The 24,398-nt window shown below is 32.1% G+C and overlaps 1 protein-coding gene across 1 annotated transcript; it reads right to left on the reverse strand.

The window, feature by feature from the left end:
* Positions 1-504: 504 nt before the first annotated feature.
* LOC134683101 (mucolipin-1-like) lies at positions 505-21,586 on the reverse strand. The gene is made up of 15 exons (XM_063542185.1): positions 21,568-21,586; positions 20,524-20,603; positions 20,009-20,181; positions 18,159-18,350; positions 17,027-17,192; positions 15,849-15,942; positions 14,797-14,890; positions 13,749-13,845; positions 11,101-11,204; positions 9,515-9,667; positions 8,746-8,862; positions 7,980-8,102; positions 4,779-4,991; positions 3,876-4,003; positions 505-641 (listed from the first exon to the last, which is right to left on the reverse strand). Exons 2-15 carry the CDS (start codon positions 20,600-20,602, stop codon positions 575-577), a joined length of 1,800 nt encoding a protein of 599 aa, XP_063398255.1. The 5' UTR covers position 20,603; positions 21,568-21,586; the 3' UTR covers positions 505-574.
* Positions 21,587-24,398: the final 2,812 nt, after the last annotated feature.

Here is a 24,398-nt window from a genome sequence, read left to right on the forward strand (position 1 = left end):
AAATAGTACCAACTACACAATTATAAACACTCAGAGCTATCAAATAATAAACCACAGTAAAAGTTAAATTTGGTCCATGCAAACACTTAAGTGACGTCATACGCTTATACCTGTTGTCTGCTGAAATTGTCATGTCTTCAAGTTGGCAGTGTAATAATGTTTGAATATCTGTTAGATGAAAGATGTGGTTGACTCGTCATATTTCATGGCATTATGCATGTCTTTTTTATATTCTTTAATATCTAATGACGTTGTGATTCGTTGTATTTTTCTTGTTTAAGTAATGTGGTATAGATCTCTTATCATTATTTATATAAAACATTTGATTGAATAATCAACAAAAGTGTTTGTTTCATAATAGAACATTTTTTCAGATTTATGGAAATATAGACTGCATTTTTTAATCTCACTACTTTTGATGTATGCAGCTACATATTAAAACATAATATTTTTTATATACAACACGGACATTATTCAACACTTTTAACAAATATGAAAACTGTTAACATTGATAAAATAGTTTATTGCCAATTATCTTCCTCGATCTTGACATCAAATTACATCGTCAAGACAATTACTGCAGCATAGAGTCCTGCATTTGATTGGTAGTATTTTTGATTGTATGTGTCTCATCACAAACCCTGAAATATACAGACGTATCTTAATTAGTTCACGTAAAATGATAACAAAGATGACCCTGCAAGAAATAGAAAGAACTTTGAAAGACGTTGCTACTTTTTGTACTATCAAACAGGTCAGGTACACTGTCCTATGCGAATATGCATACATTAGCATACTAATGTTCCCATTAATATGATTGATTGTTTACATAATTTTCAATCCACTAAACGAATTTTAATACAAGAATATTAACACAATGTGTTCAATTTACTGTGAACACGTGATTTGAATGACATACAGCGCGATATCTTTTCAGATATTTCATCTTAATTTACTCTTTTTGTGATAACATTTACAGACCATGATCGAAATTATTAGATCTATGCTCAGATTGTCGGAAAATTACTGTTTTCAGAAAAGAGTTTTAATTAAATACTTTAGATTTCAGATATTCGCTCTCGAGACAGCAGTGACAAAAAATCCGAATGTTGATCTCAAATTGCATTTAAATTTCGAAAAAGGGAGGCTCCATAACATTTCAGTTATGTAGTAAAATAGAGAAAGTGAGTGGTAATCGTACGCAAACTGCACTCACAAACCTGTTTTGCTTTGAAAGAGAATAGTTTTTTATATATTCAACTTACTTTTGCCATGCAAGTATCATAAACAATAAATAAAAGGACCATTATAAAACAAAAACAAAAGTCAAATTATGCACACCAACACATATTATCAAAAACATGTTTGTCTTGTGTTACCAAATCAAATGTTACCTTGTGTTACCACGTGTAATATTGATTAAAGGGTCCAAGTTTGGCTGTGAGGGAAATTTCCAAGATCACTGGACTAGTTCCTTTTTTATATACTCAGTAAGAGGTAAATTGTATAGGTAATAAATTAATGATAATCCTACTGTAACAGCCATCCATGATAAAATCTATATCAGTCACCGTCACCGTCACTGTCACGGTTGTAAAGGCTTTAATTAACCCTTACCTTTATGACGTCACGTAATCGATATAAGTCACGGTTATAAAAACTTTATCAATTCCCTAATATGTACTACATCAAGTCTCTTGAAAAATTACATAAGAGAGATTAATTGTACTTGAGAAACATGTATAATAATAAAACGTGTCAATAGCATACACCGTATCAAACCTAATTCCAGAGCTTTCTTGATTAAAGTGGTGTCTCAAGTTGATATAGTTAAATAAGCTCATCATAGATACTAGGACTAAATTTAGTATATACGCCAGACGCGCGTTTCGTCTACAAAAGACTCATCAGTGACGCTCGAATCCAAAAAAAGTTAAATATGCCAAATAAGGTACGAAGTTGAAAAGCATTGAGGACCAAAATTCCTTAAAGTTTTGCAAAATACAGCTGAGATAATCTATGTCTGAGGTAGAAAAGCCTTAGTATTTCAAAATTAAAAAAAAAATGAAAACAGTTTAGACGTGATATTGGAAAAAATCATAAAATATGATCTATTCATTTCATCTTTTCATCTTTTGTATGTAGATATTTTCCATTCCCCCACATGTTTACTTTTTTAAAACATTTTACTATTTTATCTAGCTTTTGGTATATGTAAATGAGATAGAAACTAATAAAACATCCAAAAAATAAAAGACAACTACATGGAAGAACAATGTATTCAACCATGGACAGGAACCCCAATATTTCTCCATATCAAATTATTTAAACTATTGAATGAGACTTGTTGTAAGGAAAATACTTTGATAGCAAATATAGTCAAAAAATGTACGCAACCAATGTAGATAAAATGTACGTCGGTCTTGGTGCTTTGCCACCTATAATGCTTGATATTTCAGGATTAATTTTCATCAGGAACCCTGAAAGCCAAATACCGGAAACCCGCGGATGATTAGGAGCCGAAATAGCTGACGAGCATTACGTCTTATGACCTAAAAAGGCCAAATTCATTTCTTGTCGATTGTACCTGATGGAGTTCATTTCTTAATTTCATATATTTAAGAAATAATTCATGGGGGCTTGAATATATCGTGATTTTACCACGGGTTGGCCCTTTATGCAAAATATTTTACCCCTGAGCGATAGCGAGGGGTAAAATATCAGCATAAAGGGACAACCCGTGGTAAAATCACGATATATTCAAGCCCCCATGAATTATTTCGTTTCCAATAGGATAAATACGGCAATTCTTTTGGAACGAAGCGACCTAAGTCATTATTTGCCGTTCCCATAAATAAACGCACTCTTAAATTGACGTTATAGAGCAGAGCAAACTTAATAAATGACATGCTTAAACTATTTACAATAACTCATTTAGATAGTTTTTGGTGATGTAAATTATAAATTTACTTTTTTGTTTTATATGGATACAAACAATTGCTTATATAGCACATTTTTTTAATTGTTTGTTTACGTTTCCTTGTTGTGATGTTTTTCGCTTTCACAAGCGTGTACTTTCCCGTAAAATGCTTGCATTCTGACGTTTTCGTTCTATGACGTCGGTAAGCTCATTCATAAATAAAAATATGACGTGGGAGTACGATCGGAACAGCCCATGCAATATATTCATATTATACCACGGGTGTGTACTCAAAGCGTTTGAAGGACGTCATGTTAGAATTTGTATTAACAGACAACTTAAGAAAGGTATGTTCAATCTGAGCTTTGAAAACGAAGACTATGATGCAAGCCTTACATGTATAACATTTGGTTCATACGCGGAACTCAAAACTAAGATTTTGACATATCCGAGGTGTCTCAATACATAGCACACTTTCCAATAAAATTCTATGTGCTATTAAGTGATAGTGATTTCCTAGTAGCCCACTAATGACTTTTTGTATCGATTGTCAAATTTCTATGAGGTATGTTTTTCTTTTGTGTGTTACTATGCAAATGTAATATGACGTAGAAGTGGGTTAGACCTGTCGATCTACGCAGACTCTTTCAATTTCGGTGAAGGAACCGATTGCCCTTGACCTACCTTCCACTACATAGTTTGGTTATAGAATGGTGACCTTATACTCAACTTGTTAAGATAAACGACAAAAATATTTGTCAGAGTTCAAATAAGAATAAATATGGCTTATGTGATGAATATCAAATTCAAAAGACAGCCGCTCATTTTCGAAAATAATGAAGTAGAATATATAGTATATCTCGCAGACAATAAAGATGATAAATGCTGTAAGTACCAAGCTAAGGGAAGTCTTAGAAGTATTAGTTATCATAAATTGTGCAATATTTATACTTACGACATGCATCCCAACATTGATGGGCAACAATGTTTTACACATGACACACATGCAGCGGTGTCAAACGCTTTGGTTTCCATTCTTCCTATAAATTTTAGAAGGTCACTTCTGTGGTCTTTTTTATATGTCTAAAAAAATAATATTTGTATATTAATATAACGCAAGAAAAAAAGGTTAATTTTTCGATGGACTGCATTAGAATAATTGGAAGGTTACTGTCGAAAAAAATAAGTATCTTCAATTCGCTTACAAAAGAGTTAACTAATTGATACGATATTCCCGTGTTTGCGTTTCCTGTCATGATTTCTTGATAGAGGATTGTTGCTCACAAGAAAGATATTAAATCAAGAGTTCCAAATGCTGAAATTGAAATCATCACTTCGTAAATTTTACGGACGCCATCACGAGTTGGTTGACCGTTATGGAATAACCTTTTAACAAATGATATCGGATATGTTCCTTACATCGTAACTACAATCCCCTTCCTCGTCATGAATGTGACCTACCGCATAAGACTATTTACCGGAATTTTTATCTCATAAGCAACACGATAGTTGCCACATGTGGAGCAGGAGCTGCTTACCTATCCGGAGCACCTGAGATCACCCTTAGTTTTTGGTGGGGTTCGTGTTGTTTACTCTTTAGTTTTCTATGTTATGTCATAGGTACTATTGTCTGTCTGTTTGTCCTTTTTAATTTTTAGCCATGGCGTTGTCGGTTTATTTTCGATTTATGAGTTTGACTGTCCCTCTGGTATCTTTCGTCCCTCGCTTTTAACTCCATCAGGGAGGAGTAAGTTGTTTTTAACGTATCAACATCTCTGCTTTTCGTATCAATTACAGCTAAAGATTATAAATTGATTACTGATTACTGAATAAGATATGTTTTACAAAATATACTTACATTGTCATGTTGACGTTCATATGCTGTGTTGAATATTGCTATAAATATGTTTAAAGTGACTAAAGTGAATAAAGCCAAAAATATCACCAGAAAAATTACATTGATATACGAAATAATCTCTTTCTCAGAATCAATGGCAGTAAAAGTGACATAAACTTCGTCTCCGTGCATGATAGCCAACAAAGACTGGAAGGTGGATGTCCAGGAAGCAAACTGTTAATAAAAAAAAATTACCTGTTTAGAAAAAAAAAATTCTTGTTCAGCATAATTTGGTAAACAAAACATATGTTTACAGTACATTGCGGTATATATATATATTCTCAATGCTATGATTGTCTGTCATTCATTTAAGAGAAAAAATTTATGTAATTAAAACTCCCACGGCATCAATTGGTAATTTGATTGACGCCAGTTATGATTTTCTGTCGTTCCCTAAAGAGATACCTGTATTGTATTTAATGCTCCGACGGCATTAATTAGTGTGTTGGCGTTTGCAAGATACGGTAACTGGCGACGGGGATACGTTTCCGTATCATCAATTATGAATTGGTGCCATGACAATTTGTGACGTTATCAAATCAAAATGAACACCAACGATGTTGCATTAGAATTATTCGTTTCTGAACCAATCTGAGGTAGCAGGCTGCTGCTGTACAAGTTATATCCACCAATGGAATCCGAAATATCATAAAAGGGGACATAACAATCGATCTTAATCCTGGAATCTTTCTACTGATATTGAGACCGAGTTACGTCAATCGACCAGTCAGCTAATTTATTATGGTGATCAATTAAGTTTTGACGTTGAAATCAGACACCGTTGAATTTCAAATTGTCGTTTTCTTAAGATTTCTATTTGATTTATAATTCAAGAGTTATGAAAAACAATTAAATGAACATATGAATAACCATAGGGACAGTCACATACATGGCTTTCGTGATTAAATTAACACTTTTAACCAGTAAGTTTGCCCGGTCAACAACTTGATATTATAGTTAGGAACTGTTATGATCATCATATGATGGGTTTTCACCTTTAATCTTAAGATATAAGAAATATGTAATCGGAATTACAATGCTTGTCCTAGAAAATCACGATAAAGATTCATCTATTTTGCAAGTCATTCACCCTCATGACTTATATGGGATATTAACTTATAACACATTGTCATATAAATAAAGGAATGTGAGAAATACGTTAATGAAACAGCAACCACCTACAAATATAATCCAAGACAATAAACAACTCAATCAATCATCTACAGGGCAAACATTCATTATTTTTTATCGTTATTTAATGGTATTGTAGATCCAGTAGAATTTCTATGAAAATTCTCCAAAGTGTAAAACGATTCTTATCTGACATTTTTATCACACTTCACACTACAATAAAAGTCGTATGTTCATGGCGCATTTTTGAAATACCATTACCTATATAACACTGGTGTTTGGCATAATCAAAGATGTCTCAAATTGTTTCATTAGGCACGGAATATATTTTGTCCTATGAAGGAATATGTTGCCACACTTGCAAATCCTGTTTAACCTGATTTTGTGAGGCTTTTTCTTTTGGCATAACTGTTGATTAAATTTTTATATATAAATGTTATTCAATTTTTTTTATCTTTGCTACCTTTCTCTATACATAATTTGCCTTAAATCAAATTATTATGAAATAACTCTTTATAAATTCCATGCGTTCGAAACGACGTACAGTGGTAAACAATCACTAGGAACTTTCAAATCCAAACACTCAAAAGCAAATAATTATTAATATGATAAATATTAAGAGCTATTTGACCAGAAGGGACCTTAAACATTTGTAAAACATAGCCTAATTGATCTATAGTCAATTTAGCCGAAGGAAGTGAGGTTTTTTTTCAGTTAAAACGTAGCGTTCTTGATTGTTCATGCTATGGTGAATGCATAAGCAAAGGTAGGCTTTTTTTTCTAAAACAGCTACAAAAGAGGTATGAGGGCTGTTATTGACTCTTTTTATCCTTTAGTTTGATGTATTTTAGCTTGTGATTTTGCCATTTGATTAGGGAATTTTCTTTTTGATGTTCCACGAAGTTCTATTTGTGATTCTCACTTTTTTTCATAAGTCAAACAGTTCTCCTTCTGATTTTTGTAATTCTTGAAAAGCTCTTTGGGCGCATGACAATGATGATTTGAATTTTTACCAAAACGGACAGATCTGGCAATACACTATAATAATGAATATGTCGGTGTCTCAAATTATAGGCGACATATTTTCACGATCTTTATATAAAAGTATAAAAATCATATTCGTCATTTGACAAGTGTGTCCTATCCCGATGTTGAGACTTTGACTGCGTTTGGAATTTTATTTTCGAATGGCTTGTGATGAATGCAAAGCAAGAGATGTTTACCCTGTCGACATAATCGGTTTATTCCGTATGAGATTGCATGCTATATCCTCAAGTTTTTAGCCTTGATTTGTCGATACCTAATCGATTTACGAAATGTAAACATCGATAAACTTAATTCGCCTAAATTATTACCAATGTTATTTCAACTGATCGGGCGGAGCTTACGTTTTAATTTGCATAAGGACAGTCTATGTGAAGATGTGTGTGATAAGGATGATTACCGTTATAATTATTACTGATTTCTAATCACCTATCAGTGTCATCAAAAGAATTTACAAAACAATGACTGGACACTTTTTTTTTAGTTTATCCTTAAACCCCTAACTATAGATGGACTGGTTTATTATGAGCGAACCGGTTAAACTCCGCCCAGTCAAGTGAAACAAATTGAGTAATACCTGCTCCTATTATGACATTTGAAATGAGAGCGTACTCATCTGGAGATTAATTCAGGCACTGTCAATACACCCTATCTTGATCATTATGGCGTTCATGCGATCTCCATTAAGCTTTCATTGTAACCTTAATTTGCATCTCCTTGATGATCTTTCTATATCAAACATTGGTACACTACTGATATTTTCTATTTAAACATTACTCATACTATATGTAACACTAGTTATACCCCTAGGATATAAGTCTGAGAACATGAATCTATTGTCTAATCTAGTTTCACATAACTGCTATGAAAACTATACTTAGAAGACGTCAAATGAGTAATGTGGTAAACATTTACGAATCTCTTATTTTTACTATTCTTCAAATTCTTTAAATAAAAGAGGAGACCTTATAAAATAAAATAAAATACCTTTATATGATAGGGTCCAAGGACAACCCATGCAAATAACACAAACCCAGTAAACAATATTGAAATGCAGGCCAGGAACTTTAAAACAATAAATGCTGATCTCTCCATCACAGAAAATAAAAGCTGTAATGTAATTGAAAACAAACAAGATTCATTCACAATTTGTATGTTTTCTTATAAATATAAATGTTAAATGTCAAAATATTAGACTTAACAGTAGTGTGTTATTGATGAGATGTCTTAAGCAGTTAAACATCCTTTTCATACAAAAGACTCATCGGTGGTGTTCGCATAAATTCTACGCCTCCGAAGCGCTTTTCTTTTCACGCGATATAAATCTATGTAGCAGACGTGTGTGACATTACATTCCATTTAAAAGTAGTACGGGTCTGTCTGCGATGGTTCAAATCGGGAAGTTTGTACTGATGATTTAAACATAATTTTAATTTATCAATGAGCTTTTTATCATATAATTGTAGGATGTGTACTAAAATGGTGTGTCAAAATATATCTTAACGCAAAGAAATGTGAAATGTAAAAAAGATGAATACATGAATAAACTCATCATAGATACCTGGACTAAATCTTATATATACGCCAGACGCGCGTTTCGTCTACAAAAGACTCATCAGTGACGCTCGAATCAAAAAAAGTTTTTAAAAAAGCCAAATAAAGTACCAACAACTAAAATATCGACAACTGAAATAGTTCTAATCCGGGTTTATTAAACAATATATATTTCGTACTCCATATGCTTTTTACTTACGCCAAAAACGTGATCATACGCTAAATAATGCAAAACACTCATCCATGTAAACAAACATCCAAATCCAAGGAGAATACCAGTTGTATCGTACATTGATATGATATAGTTTGTTTGTATCTGAAGTAGAATATACATATATAAAGGATGATAAATAAACAAAACTCTATTTGAAAGCCTACGTTAATATGAATTAGGCTGATGTCGTCAGTTTTCCTTAGTTAAAATAAGAAAAAAAGTGTATCTTCTGTATTTGCTTTTAGCTATTCGACCTTAACTCTATTCACTTTTAAGACATCTTGACACGTAAAAACTTCGATTCTGTAGATTTTTTATAAGTAACATCTGCGCATATTCTTTGCTATTAAGATGATTCTCTAAAACCTTCTCCGTCTGATTTAACCTCCCTAATAAATTGAATTTTGAATCGGCCATCGACTTTTTCTGTTTGATACAATATACTTTCAAAAAATATAAAATCAGAAAAAAAAGAGAACTCCGAGGAAAATTCCAAAAGGAACGTCCCTAATCAGTTGGCAGAAATCTAAAGCTTAATCACATTAATAAAGGCAACAGTAGTATACCGCTGTTCAAAACAGTTGCATAACAACTATCATATTCTTGACTTGTTACAGGCATTTCTTTATGTTGCATTAAACTTGTTTGTATAGCTAGCTCAACGTTTCACTTGTATGAGATCTAGAGCCTCATCAAATTCCAACAATTTCAATTCAAATGTGTCTACTATTATTTTAAACAGAATTTTACTCACCCCATGGTCAATACTTAATTTCATTACTGATCCCACTATTGTTATGATATTCGAAAAACATAATATCAAATCATTCAGCTTGAAGATTTCCCAACACGCTCTATTAGACAGTATCTTTCCTTTTTCCTTCTTCTTGTAAAGGGCTTTTGTTCTCTGAATCAGTATAAAAAATTATTTGCATTTTTTCTTGAAGAATGACTTTAATCATATTGAAATCATTTTTTTTTATTATTATACAAATTATACAATCGTTTGCCACTATAAAAAAAGACACTGTGTTCTGAGCCAAAGCCTTTATCTTGTTATAGCATTACTTACCAAATACAACCTTTAACATATTTTTTTTCGATGCAATAGCCGATTACAAATGTTTTCCAGGAAAACATTTAAAGGTGCATTCATAATAAATCTGAAATTGCTAAGTCAATCAGTAAACATAAAACTCGATATGACCCATGTTTACTGGTCTAAAAACAAGCTGTGAATTACCTTACAAAATACTTTGATATTATGACATCACAAACAAACTACTAGTCTTTATAATGAATTTCATAATCTTTGGAGTTTGCATAAATGGAAACATCTCATTGGAAGTTAATTTTTATGAAAAGATTTTTCGAAATTTATTCGAAGTGGGTGACATGTTGGTTTTTTTTTTTGTCTTGTGTTGATGTCAATATAGTTGTAGGAATCGGAACTGCGACGGTCACGCTGAAATTCTATGGTCCAAGCCGAAGTGCATTGATTAACACTCTGAAGTACAAAGGTTAACATTAGGGTTACGATTGAGCGTGATATTGTATACCAGCTAGCCGCTATGGTCTGAAGTAATAATCCATTTAATGATGCAGTGAAGTAGTAAGCAGACTAGCTTCGCATTTGTAAGATCCGGTCTAATTTTTGGTCCGGACAAACAAAAGTTAATTTGGTAATCATCCGTTAAGCCCGCAGAAGTGAATACTTAGTTTGAAACATAGACTAGAGGCTTCCGATTCAGTACAATGGATTAGAGAAAAAAAAATACGTTATTAGGAGCTTGAGTGTACAGGTTCTTACAAAGCAGGATTTGTCTCAAGAATAAAACGAAAAACTTTTATTTCATTATATTTTTTTAAAATATAATTAAATATAATTAAGTGAAACATGTACTGGAAGAAAAAGTCATCACTAAGATTAAGATCAAGACATATAATTAGTCATACAAAATATTTGCAGCATACTTCTTCATTTGCAGATAATCGTTTAACTGCTTTGTTCCTTATGATCTGTTGCTTGTCTTAGTTTTACAAATTTTTGTAACATCCACCTTCATGACCTTCAATGCTCAAAACTGTTCTGGATTTAATTTGTTTTAGTTATTTTAGTTTTTCTTTTTCCGCTGTTCGCATTTTGAAAAACTTTATCTACAAAATTTTATTCTCCTGATTGTGTTTTAAAAGAAACGTCACAATACCGGTAACTATACGTCATTACAAATCATCGCACTTCAGCGAAAATACCATTGTACTTCGTCGAGTACCATCGAACTTCAGCGTTCCAATCGTATTTCCGCGTTCTAATCGCATATCCGAGTCCTACATATTTACCTTGCACAGAAGGATAGAAGATATGCAACTGTACAAACAGAACAGTCCGTGTAGACCACAGAACAATAAAACAAGTGCTGAAATCACAATTTCCTCAACTTTTGCTGAAATGATCAAATGATAAATAATTAATTCACAACGTTAAACATCTTTCACAGCATATGCACTATGATGAACACCGTGTAGACATGGAAATATCAAAATGATGTCAAATTGTACCTGTCAGGTAACAAACGTTTCATGAAATTATTTTTAAAGAGTCATTATATATCATGTTGCTGATGAAATCCATTTATTGACCGTTTTAGAAAAGTAGAAATAAAAATATATATCATCCACAAAATTTGACAAAACAAATTACATAGTAACATGAATAAAGATAATAATTATAGTAGTGGTATTTTATTAACGTCATTATTATTATTATCATTTTTTGTATTATCATATTTATCGTTATAATTATTATTATTAATAAAAGTAGTAGCAGTAGTAGTAGTAGTAGTAGTATTTTTATTATAATAAAGATAACGATAATAGTATAGCAATAAAGGCCTATAATGGTTTACTTTTATAACATGTTCTTGGATGGAGAGTTGTCTCATTTGCATTCATACCACATCTTCCAATGTCTATTTTAACATTTAAGGCCAATGAAGAGTAATGCCATTCAATTATTCATGCTTGTTTATAAAATTCGTCTAACAATTAAAAGAAATGTATATCTATCTTAATGATTATAAAAAAGAAGATGTGGTATTATTGCCAAACAGGACAACTTGCCACAAGAGACCAGAATGACACATAAATTAACAACTATAGATCACCGTACGGCCTTTAACAATGAGTAAAGCCCATACCGCATAGTCAGGTATATCAGGCCCGAAATTACACTGTGAAACAATTTTTGCTGTTTACAGTTTATCTCTATCCATAATAATATTCAAGATTATATCCAAAAACAGCAAAATTTCCTTAAAATTACCAATTCAGGGGCAGCAACCAAACAACGGGTTGTTCCATTCATCTTAAAATAACAGGGCAGATAGATCTTGACCAGATAAACAATTCTACCCATGTCAGATTTGCTCTAAATGCTTTGGTTTTTGAGTAATAACCAAAAACTGTATTTAACCTCCATGTTCTATTTTTAGCCGTGGCGGCATCTTGGTTGATTGGCCGGGTCAAAAAACACAATTTTAAACTAGATACATCAATGATGATTGTGGCCAAGTTTGGATTAATTTGGCCCGGTAGTTTCGGAGGAGAAGATTTTTGTAAAAGATCATGGAGATTTACGAAAAAAGGTTAAATATTGACTAGAAAAGGGCAATAACTCCTAAAGGGGTCAACTGACCATTTTGGTCATGTTGAATTATTTGTAAATCTTACTTTGCTGAACATTATTGCTGTTTACAGTGTATCTCCATCTATAATAATATTCAAGATAATAACCAAATAAAGATAAATTTCCTTAAAATTACCAATTTAGGGGCAGCAACCCAACAATGGGTTGTCTGATTCATCTAAAAAATTCAAGGCAGAAAGATCTTGACCAGATAAACAATTTTACTAATTGTCAGATTTGCTCTAAATCCTTTGGTTTTTTAGTAATAACCAAAAACTGTATTTATTGGCAGATATATCTTGACCTGATAAACAATTTCACCCCATGTCAGATTTGCTCCAAATGCTTTGGTTTTTGAGTTATAAGCCAAAAACTGAATTTTACCCCTATGTTCTATTTTTAGCCATGGCGGCATCTTGGTTGATTGGCCGGGTCAAAAAACACAATTTTAAACTAGATACATCAATGATGATTGTGGCCAAGTTTGGATTAATTTGGCCCGGTAGTTTCAGAGGAGAAGATTTTTGTAAAAGATCATGGAGATTTACGAAAAAAGGTTAAATATTGACTAGAAAAGGGCAATAACTCCTAAAGGGGTCAACTGACCATTTTGGTCATGTTGAATTATTTGTAAATCTTACTTTGCTGAACATTATTGCTGTTTACAGTTTATCTCCATCTATAATAATATTCAAGATAATAACCAAATAAAGATAAATTTCCTTAAAATTACCAATTTAGGGGCAGCAACCCAACAATGGGTTGTCTGATTCATCTAAAAAATTCAAGGCAGAAAGATCTTGACCAGATAAACAATTTTACTAATTGTCAGATTTGCTCTAAATCCTTTGGTTTTTTAGTAATAACCAAAAACTGTATTTAATGGCAGATAGATCTTGACCTGATAAACAATTTCACCCCATGTCAGATTTGCTCCAAATGCTTTGGTTTTTGAGTTATAAGCCAAAAACTGAATTTTACCCCTATGTTCTATTTTTAGCCATGGCGGCCATATTGGTTGGTTGGCCGGGTCAAAAAGCACACTTTTTAAACTAGATACATCAATGATGATTGTGGCCAAGTTTGGTTTAATTATGCCCAGTAGTTTCAGAGGAGAAGATTTTTGTAAAAGTTAACGACGACGGACGCAGGACGACGACAACAGACGCAGGACGCCAATTGATGAGAAAAGCTCACTTGGCCTTTTAGGCCAGGTGAGCTAAAAATGAACGAAAAGCGATATTCATCAAATAATACTTAACCGACTAAATTAGATATTTAAAGTAATTTATCCTTCACCTACCATCAACCGTACTATCTGCACTGCATTTTACTTCTTCTACACTTGTTTTAAGTTTAACTATTATTTGTCCGTTTATTTGTCGATTATCAAAGAAAACCTGTATAATTGAAAATTGAAAAACTAGCTTTATAGCAATTGTGTCCTTGCAAATAATATAAACAAACATTTGTTTTGTCTAACGCTTAAATAAAGAAAATAAAAGTATGGAGCATTCAAATATGAGAGAAGCGTACAATTACATAACCAATGAAAATAATTCTTTCAGATCAATTTAATCGGATTGATATGAGCATACCTAATGTTTTAATTGATAGATAAAGCGATGTCAATTGCAAACCATTACTTCTTGATCGATGTGAGGCGAACTTTATTTACCAGAGTTTTGTAAGGACTCTGTAAGTAGAGTTGAGAAAAAAATGTATGATTTAAATGGTTCATAAATATATAAAATACTAAAAGGTGTGAGCCACAAACCAAAGCTAAAACCGGCAAAAATGCACTAGGTTTTTATGATAAAAACTGATAATACATTGCATGCGTTGTTGTCAGCATGAGGTAAAAAGGATGGGATTTTGGCTTATATGATATTAACATATATGACTCACAGAGTATCCATTACTGTCAAGCCATCCATGAGTGTGTACCTAAACTTTTTAAAGAGATACACTTACCTTTCATTAAAACAATAAGGATTTGAAAAAAATGCTCTTAGATATCAGGTCAACTAGGAGATATATCTTCAAATATTTTCAAATATCCGAGTCGTAAAGTTTCAATGCATGCAAATTTGTCATAACTATTCGACACAAAATAAATGTTGCAAGAAAATTGATGCATTGTGGTCTACCTTATTAGATGTCATTGACTTAAGTCTTCCATGAACTTATCAAAATAAATGTGGATGTTTTGTTGCATCCATAGTATCTTTACTTAGGCGAAACATGACAAAATACTTGTAATTTCAGATCTCAGTGTAGCCAACGTATTCTCCGGAATACAAAAAAAATATGCTATGGTTCTCAAGAAAAGTTTAATAAAAATTGCTTACAGTGCCGTGAATACCGTAACACTGTATAGCCTTTTTAGTTTCAGCATTCAAATGGACTGAACTTAATTTGAAATCAATGCTAACTGACAGTAACCTAAAATGAAATATGAATATGTAGAGAAAACAAGTCGTTCATCGATAACACATCAACAACATAACCGTGAAATCGCCATTTGACGAACTAATTCGCTAATATTTTTATTGTTTCTGTCAAGTTTGAGTTAGAGAAATTGGAATATAATTGGTAAAAACTCACAACATAATATCTTCCAATTGCTCAAATAAATATGACATTTACAACTAGGATGATGAGACAAAAAGATAAAGTGTGCTTATTTTTAACCTACTATCTTTTTCATCATTTTTATTACCTTTTACTTAAGATAGGGATAAGTAAAGTCGTCAACAGTAAAGGAGCAAGCTTATTTTTTATATGTTCTACCCAAATATGGAACAAACACTGTAAGGAATGTAAAGCTCTTAAATCGTTCCATGAACTGCCATTTTGAAATAAAACGCATACGAACCAACCACATCTCTTTATTTTTACACTGAAAAGGAATGTTAATAAACGTACTATAAAAACCTATCCAAATCAGCAGTGTTTGGTTGTGAAATAATTAATTGACTGTCAAACAATAGGTAAAAACTTATAAAACAAAATACCTGTTACAATTCTATTTTAAAATAATGTAAGGTTAAATCTTATTTTTATTTTTATTTTAGCAGACATTTGTTCATGTTAAACTAAAGCTTGGTTTTACATGTTGACTTCCATACTGTCTTTGGCAAAACTTTTAGGAATTTTGGTCCTCAATGCTCTTCAACTTCGTACTTTAATTGGCCTTTTTAACTTTTTTGGATTCGAGCGTCACTGATGAGTCTTTGTAGACGAAACGCGCGTAAGGCGTATATGCTTAATTTGGTCCTGGTATCGGTAATGAGTTTATTTATGATTTAGGTTAATGTCTGATTTCAGGGTATATCAAATTTATATAAACATACAAGCATTAAAATTAAAAAAGTTAAATTTGTACACAAAATTAAATTACCTCACTAATTTTCCATCAGTACTTCTCATCAGGTCTGATATGCTGGGTTGGAAGCCATATTCAGGAGGACTTAGTTCATCAATGTCACTACAGACTGTTGGTAAATACAACGACTTACATTATCAATATGCTAAAGAGTTTCAATGACAGGATATTTTGTATGTTTGTTTTTTAAAAGGAAATCAGCATTTCCAGTACATATTGATAAGTTCCATTAATTGTAAACAGATACCTTCTTTCAATATTTTCAAGTAATTTTTTTTATGAAACTGGTCCTATTATTTACAAATTCAATCTACTATAAAAATTATTTCCTTTAACTGAATCATTTAAAGTTTGATAAGCAGTTGAAACGAATCTATCTCAACAAGCTTAAAATATAAGATAAAGAAATGTGATGAGGTCTTTCTCATACCTTGACCTTTATCAAAAAAAATATTACAGACATAGCCTTTGGAGAAAAAATCGTTAGTCAAGAAAATCTCAAATAGCCATTTTTATTTGAGTTATTGCTGTGTTATTTCTTTCTATCTTTTTCGTTTTTTGTTTGTTAAAGATTATATTTGCGATTGAAGTATTTCCCATGGATTTATCTTGATATTTGTTTATACTCTCATGTAATATTTTGCTTTCTGTAAAGTATGTAGGTATGTGATATGCTGTCGAAAATTTACATGTTATAATGCACTAGTATTTTATTCATTTATGTATTTCTCTGCCCTAATTTTTCTTGCGTTTATTTGTACTGTATTGTTGTCTCATAATGTTAGCATAATTTAGCGGTGTTTTTAACATTTAAATGTAAGCAGGAGTTTTGGCTAGCCAAAAAAACAGTTTCAAGGAACCATTTTTTCCTTAAAATTTCATAACCATGTCATAAAAGTGGCAGTTGTTATATTCCTTTTCTTGATCTGTATATATAGAGAATGATACATGGCAAAATCCGTATCATATGTCGTAGCATCCCGAGACACCAATATCAGCCCAAGGACCCTTATCATAGCTCTTGGGATTATATTGGTGTCTCGGGTTGATACGGATGCGATATTGAAAACGCCATATGATATTCTCTATATATAAGGAAATATTTCACATTTTATATCCTAGCTTATGATCATAGAATTTAACTGATTTTTTACGTTTACTGACATAGAGTTGTGTATTAAATAGTAAAATACCTGTCTTATGGGTTGTATCTATTGCTACAATTTTTTCTTCGTCTTCATTATATATTCCTGTCTCGTAATAATAAAGACACAGTGTAACTGGCTTCTCGCGTCCACCTGTTCCGTTTATCCGTCTGATGAAGAAAGACCCGACAGATGTTGTTGGTATATTGTAAACCTTTAGACAAATAATTTACATATAATTATGAATATAAGAAATATGATTATAACCTAATGACCTGTATAGTTTGATGCCCTTTTTCACGATTACCAATCTTTGCAATGCTCCGGGACTGAAGGATTTAAAACTTTCTTTGTATAAATTTTCCATTTATAAATTAAGAAATGACAATGAAATAAAGATTCCAACTCATTCAATGTAAGCTTGAGTTATGAATATCTTTTTTCGGGTCTTATTGTGATGATTTAGATCCTAAAATATTTCAAAAGGGTTATATAATTAGTTACCGTTTTCATTTTTATTTTAATTAATATTAGTTTACAGATGGAAATTACTCGACATATATACCTGGAGGAGAGGTTAATTAAACAAACTTGCGTTAATGAGTCCTTTTTTTTAAATCAGCTCTTGCCTTTTTGTAATTCTCTTTTGTAGTTGAACAATAATATCTCAATATATAAATATATGCATTTCAACTAATGCAATTGATAGTCAGTGAATTCGTTTTTGTTTTTAAAGAATCTTTAATCTAAATGATTCAGATTTGTTAATACTTTGTGTAGACAATTATTTTCAATAAGCGGAAATGGTTTCGACTACGAAGGAAAATGTGTGCAGACATCAACATTGAAAATATCGTTGGATAACTGTTGAAAAAATGCTTGGCGGCAATAGGTTTGTCGAATCACTGTTGAAAATGCGTTTAGATAGATTCATTCTTTATTTGGAACGTACAGTTTAATATATGTTTTCTAAAGGTGTGATAGGACGAACAATTTGTTCTTACCTGGTATGAGACAAAGAGACCAATTTACATATTATGTTAATAAATAGTGATGATGGTTTTTTTCTAAATATCATTCACCACAGAATAGGCATATTACCCAAAAGTTCGAAGAGTTTTGCATGGCCCAATTGCACTCATTTAGACCTTAGAATCAACCAATTATGTGCAATACTTACGTTTGTAACAGTATGATTGATATGCTTTAACAGGTTATCTATGGTGTAAATGGCACATATACCAGTCGATGGAGGATATGGCATAGTTTCATAATCCGGTGACCAGTCTTTCAACAATAAATGTTTCATTGCTATATTATTTCGTTCCAAAAAGTCAGCAAACTGTGCCCGATCATTTCCAAAAAGTACTAACTATAATGAGAAAATATGACCGTCATGTTGTAAAATATTGTTCATCGTTATTTTCACAAAAACGGCAAATTTTTATGAGTCCCGGAAATTTTATATGATATTTATAATTACTCAAAGGATGAGTGCCTACCTATCGAAATTTCATATTCATATTCTTTTTTTTTATCTAGGATAATTCATGATTGATAAATACAACAAACGAAATAGAGCTTTACAATGATCTCCACAGGTTATCCAATTCATTTATCACACTACATGAAGTTTTTGGTATTTCTTTTTCACGTGTAGTATTAAGATGTTATCTTTTGTCACATCATTTTTTTTTGTAATATATTAAGCAAAAAGTTTATTAAGCATTTCAAATGTTCTTGCAAAATACAAAACAAAATATTTTCAGACAATAATAGAATAAGAATTTCTCAGGATTTATTCCCTCAAATTTTGAAAGGAGAAAAAAAGCAAAAACAGTATGACACTAAATAACGTTTCAATACAAAAATAAACAATTGAAACATGTAGGAAACATAATGAAAAGACAGATATTTTTCTGTCATGCATAATGAGAGGACGAATGTGATGACTAAAGCACAATTTGAATTTAAAATCCAGTCATTGAGAAACTTTTGTAAATAATACATACAAGGTAAAATAATACAACGTACGAATCAAGTATCAACATCATTTAAGTACAATGCATTTTGAACTCATTTCGACTATTTAAAAATGTTAAATGTTGCACCCAAATTGTTAACATTTTTACCTTTTATGTCTGTTAGTTTTGCTTACTCATTGTTGGCTATATAAAGGAATTTTATGCAACTGTGCACTATTTTTTTTCTACGATTGTTACATCTTAACTTATTCGTTTGGAAATTATTTCTTTTAAAAAAAAAGATACAATTACCAATACAAATAAGTTTGATATACCATAGAGAGAAATTAAAAAACCTATATTTTATACTATGCGACAGTATATACGTATGCATTTGAATGATAAAAAAAGTAATATGATAATAAAGAATCAGGGAATATGTAAATATAAAATAAAAGATCAAAGACAGAAAATCTCATATTTTTTGTATGAGGCTTTGTTGCAACATAAAGGAGAGATTAGCCTAGCACTCGAACAGTTTCGATGTGAATACACTCGTTGATATTTTCTTACCATGATATACTATTCTTTTTATATCGAAGCTAAAAAGTCTACAAATATTGATTTTGAATCCCTAATCGTACCCTATGTTTGAAATAGCAAGAGTAAGCACGTTTACTGATAGATTAAGAAATGATCTAGTTGCATTATCAAAAAAAGTAAACTCCCCAAAAATACTTTACTCCGAGGAAATTCAAAACGGAAAGTTCCTAATCAAAGGGTAAATCAAATGATAAAACACATCAAACGACTGGATAACAACTGTCATATTCCTAACTTGGTACATGCATTTTCAAATGTAGAAAACGGTGGATTGAACCTGGTTTTATAGCGCTAAACCTCTTACTTGTATGACAGAAGCTTCAAATTCAATGTTTCCCTCATCAGTTTTAGTTTGTGACCCGAATTTTTTTTTGTGTCGATCTATGACTTTTGAACAGCAGTACTCTGTTGCCTCCATTTACCGGGATACTAAAGATAAATAAAATTTGAATTAAACAAATACCTGATATGTGCATAAAACCCATACAAACAGCAGGAGGATAAGTTTTTCTGGTACCCTGCCAAGTCCACGACCCTTACACATTCGTGTGTATGGATCGTTAAAATGATTATTAAGTGTATGTAATAGTTCTTCTTCTTCTTTATCTTTACTAGATGGATGATGCTTGCCAGGATCTTTACAAAAAAAGAAAATAAATGAAACACAATGGTATATAAATAAAGGCAACAGTAGTATACCGCTGTTCAAAACTCATAAATCCATGGACAAAAAACAAAATCGGGGTAACAAACCAAAACCGAGCGAAACGCATTAAATATAAGAGGAGAACAACGACACAACACCGAATCATACAATTGAAGTAAATAATGCGTTGAAGATCATAATACAAGACAATTACTGAGAGAAGATGTCAAATAAAACGAAGGTACAAGAAAATTATCGATTGATTAATTAGTTGATATCATATTTTATATTAAAGACAGTTAAGTTGTAGAATTAAAATAGTTCATATTTACCTTCAAAATTGTCTTCTGCAGATTTTCTTTCCTTTTGTATGTCTCCATTGTCAGACATATCTACTTCAGGTGTTGCCATACTAAAATAAACCTTGTTGAGTTTTTGATTATTCACTTATTGATGTTATTGTAACTTGACATCACATTTTCAGTATTAGTTTTTGACGGAAATTTAAAAATTAAACAACCACATCCTGTATATATGTTATTTTATTTATAAACTGTAAACAATATTTAGTAGAGGCTTTGCTTTGATGAATATGGAAACAAAGCGAAAACACCTTTATATCGGATGATAATATTGTGTAACACGACCCTCGCTGAAAACCTAGACGTATTAAAAGAGCATACGCAGTCAAATTTGTGATCACCGAATTGACCCAAATTAGGATATTTTATTCTAAACATATTTCAACGTTTACATGGTTTATGCAATTTACAATATAGTCCCAAAGAAACATTTGACAACACAAATATGAAAGTTATTGTATAAAAAGATAGATTGTTCGATTATTGAAGAATATGATAGCCTTCAGAGCGGTTTACTATGACATCAAGATTGTGTTTGCATGTTTTATAGGCTATGTTATAAAATTGAGAAAGGAAATGGTGAATATGTCAAAGCGACAACCACCCGACCATAGAGCAGATAACAGCCGAAGGCAACCAATGGGTCTTCAATGTAGCGAGAATTCCCGCACCCGTAGGTGTCCTTCAGCTGGCCCCTAAATCTATGCATAATAGTACAGTGATAATGGACGTCATACTAAACTCCGAATTATACACAAGAAACTAAAATTTAAAATCACTTCTGTCCCGAAAACAGGAAAAAATTATGTTTGACAGTTCATATTTTCACATCGGTACAATCCATACAAAAAATTTAGTCGTTTATATATATCCTCTTGTCCTCTACTTCGTGTTATACCGTGGTAACACTTTGTTTTTCTCAAAAGAAAATACATTTATAAAACATGAGTTAAGTCATTTAAACGATGTTTAATTACAAACATTATTTCTCTTATAAAATGCATGTACACAAACCTTTTGTAACCACTTGATCACTCTGGTGGGTTTAAATGTCGGACCTTCAAAGTAAGGAAATTCCTAACATAATTTTATGAAACTATAAATAGATAATTAGTTTGCAGACACCATATAATCAACATTTAAAGGACATTATTAATAATCATGTGATCAATTAAACACTCGGAAAATGTTTAAACATTTTAAAAGACTTTATTTGGTCCACCTGTCTGTATTTTAAATATCTGGTATGAACAGAATGTAACATCAGTAGATTAGGAACTACTACTTAATTATCTTTACAATGTATCAAAGTACATTGAAGACATTTGTCTCGGTTATTGAATAGAAAGGTATATACTATGAAAATTAGAGCGCGGGGCTTTGCTCCAAGCTCTTATTTTCATAGTATATACCTTTCTATACAATATCCAATTTAGCACATATTCCCAACTTGAGTAATCCTGTAATTAGTCTATTGATATGCTTTGGCTGACTTTCTGTAGCTCATTATATATACATAGTTTTGTAAATCTACCCACTATCATCACTGTAAGATATTGACTTCAGAATGAAAGATTGTAGTTGCTGGTGTAAGTATGTTTATTGGTATATTTGTATTAAGCTGTGTTTTACTATACATGATACATCCCAAAACATATAGATAGTTTGTAGTGGCAGATCCCAAAAGAGGGTGGTGGTAAAGGCTTATTTGGGGGATGATCAATGCTTTGAATAAGAACATACAGTTGAACCCCTGCCCCTTTATTTTGGGTTGGAACCCCTTTAAAAATGAATGGATCTGCCCCTGGTATGAACCCATAGGAAGTCTAGTGAATAGTTTACATGCATGAAATATCTGTCACTGGACATTAAGCAACCAATAATCAATCCATTCATGACGAAATATATCAAATTGCTTTTATTTCCCTTTACAAGGTTTCATGGTTCACTCTATTTTTGTGTACAAAGTAATTACATGGAAGATAAAATAAATGATTACAATTTTGGATGGCATTCTACTCTAATCAAGTTATAATAAACTACAATGTATATTTGTACTCTTTATTTAATTGAAAGAAACTTTTAATTGTCAAAAACATTTTTTGATCCAAAGATTTTTTTTATCCTGGTAATTTTGATAACTATTTACACCACTGGGTCGATGCCACTGCTGGTGGACGATTCGTCCCCGAGGGGATCACCAGCCCAGTAGTCAGCACTTCGGTGTTGACATGAATATCAATTATATGGTCATTTATATAAATTTTCTGTTTACAAAACTTTAAAATTTTCGATAAACTAAGGATTTTCTTACCCCAGGAGTAGATTATCTTAGCCGTATTTGGCACAACTTTTTGAAACTTTGGGTCCTCAATGCTCTTCAACTTTGTATTTGTTTGGCTTTTTAACTATATTGATCTGAGCGTCACTGATGAGTCTTATGAAGACGAAACGCGCGTCTGGCGTATAAAATTATAGTACTGGTACTTTTGATAACTATTTACACCACTGGGTCGATGCCACTGCTGGTGGACGATTCGTCCCCGATGGGTATCACCAGCCCAGTAGTCAGCACTTCGGTGTTGACATGAATATCAATTATATGGTCATTTATATAAATTTTCTGTTTACAAAACTTTGAAATTTTCGAAAAACTAAGGATTTTCTTACCCCAGGAGTAGATTATCTTAGCCGTATTTGGCACAACTTTTTGAAACTTTGGGTCCTCAATGCTCTTCAACTTTGTATTTGTTTGGCTTTTTAACTATATTGATCTGAGCGTCACTGATGAGTCTTATGTAGACGAAACGCGCGTCTGGCGTATAAAATTATAATCCTGGTACTTTTGATAACTATTTACACCACTGGGTCGATGCCACTGCTGGTGGACGATTCGTCCCCGATGGGTATCACCAGCCCAGTAGTCAGCACTTCGGTGTTGACATGAATATCAATTATATGGTCATTTATATAAATTTTCTGTTTACAAAACTTTGAAATTTTCGATAAACTAATGATTTTCTTACCCCAGGAGTAGATTATCTTAGCCGTATTTGGCACAACTTTTTGAAACTTTGGGTCCTCAATGCTCTTCAACTTTGTATTTGTTTGGCTTTTTAACTATATTGATCTGAGCGTCACTGATGAGTCTTATGTAGACGAAACGCGCGTCTGGCATATAAAATTATAATCCTGGTACTTTTGATAACTATTTACACCACTGGGTCGATGCCACTGCTGGTGGACGATTCGTCCCCGATGGGTATCACCAGCCCAGTAGTCAGCACTTCGGTGTTGACATGAATATCAATTATATGGTCATTTATATAAATTTTCTGTTTACAAAACTTTGAAATTTTCGATAAACTAATGATTTTCTTACCCCAGGAGTAGATTATCTTAGCCGTATTTGGCACAACTTTTTGAAACTTTGGGTCCTCAATGCTCTTCAACTTTGTATTTGTTTGGCTTTTTAACTATATTGATCTGAGCGTCACTGATGAGTCTTATGTAGACGAAACGCGCGTCTGGCGTATAAAATTATAATCCTGGTACTTTTGATAACTATTTACACCACTGGGTCGATGCCACTGCTGGTGGACGATTCGTCCCCGAGGGTATCACCAGCCCAGTAGTCAGCACTTCGGTGTTGACATGAATATCAATTATATGGTCATTTATATAAATTTTCTGTTTACAAAACTTTGAAATTTTCGATAAACTAAGGATTTTCTTATCCCAGGAGTAGATTATCTTAGCCGTATTTGGCACAACTTTTTGAAACTTTGGGTCCTCAATGCTCTTCAACTTTGTATTTGTTTGGCTTTTTAACTATATTGATCTGA

Source organism: Mytilus trossulus, chromosome 9 (genome assembly GCF_036588685.1).
Source record: "Mytilus trossulus isolate FHL-02 chromosome 9, PNRI_Mtr1.1.1.hap1, whole genome shotgun sequence".
NCBI lineage: Eukaryota > Metazoa > Mollusca > Bivalvia > Mytilida > Mytilidae > Mytilus > Mytilus trossulus.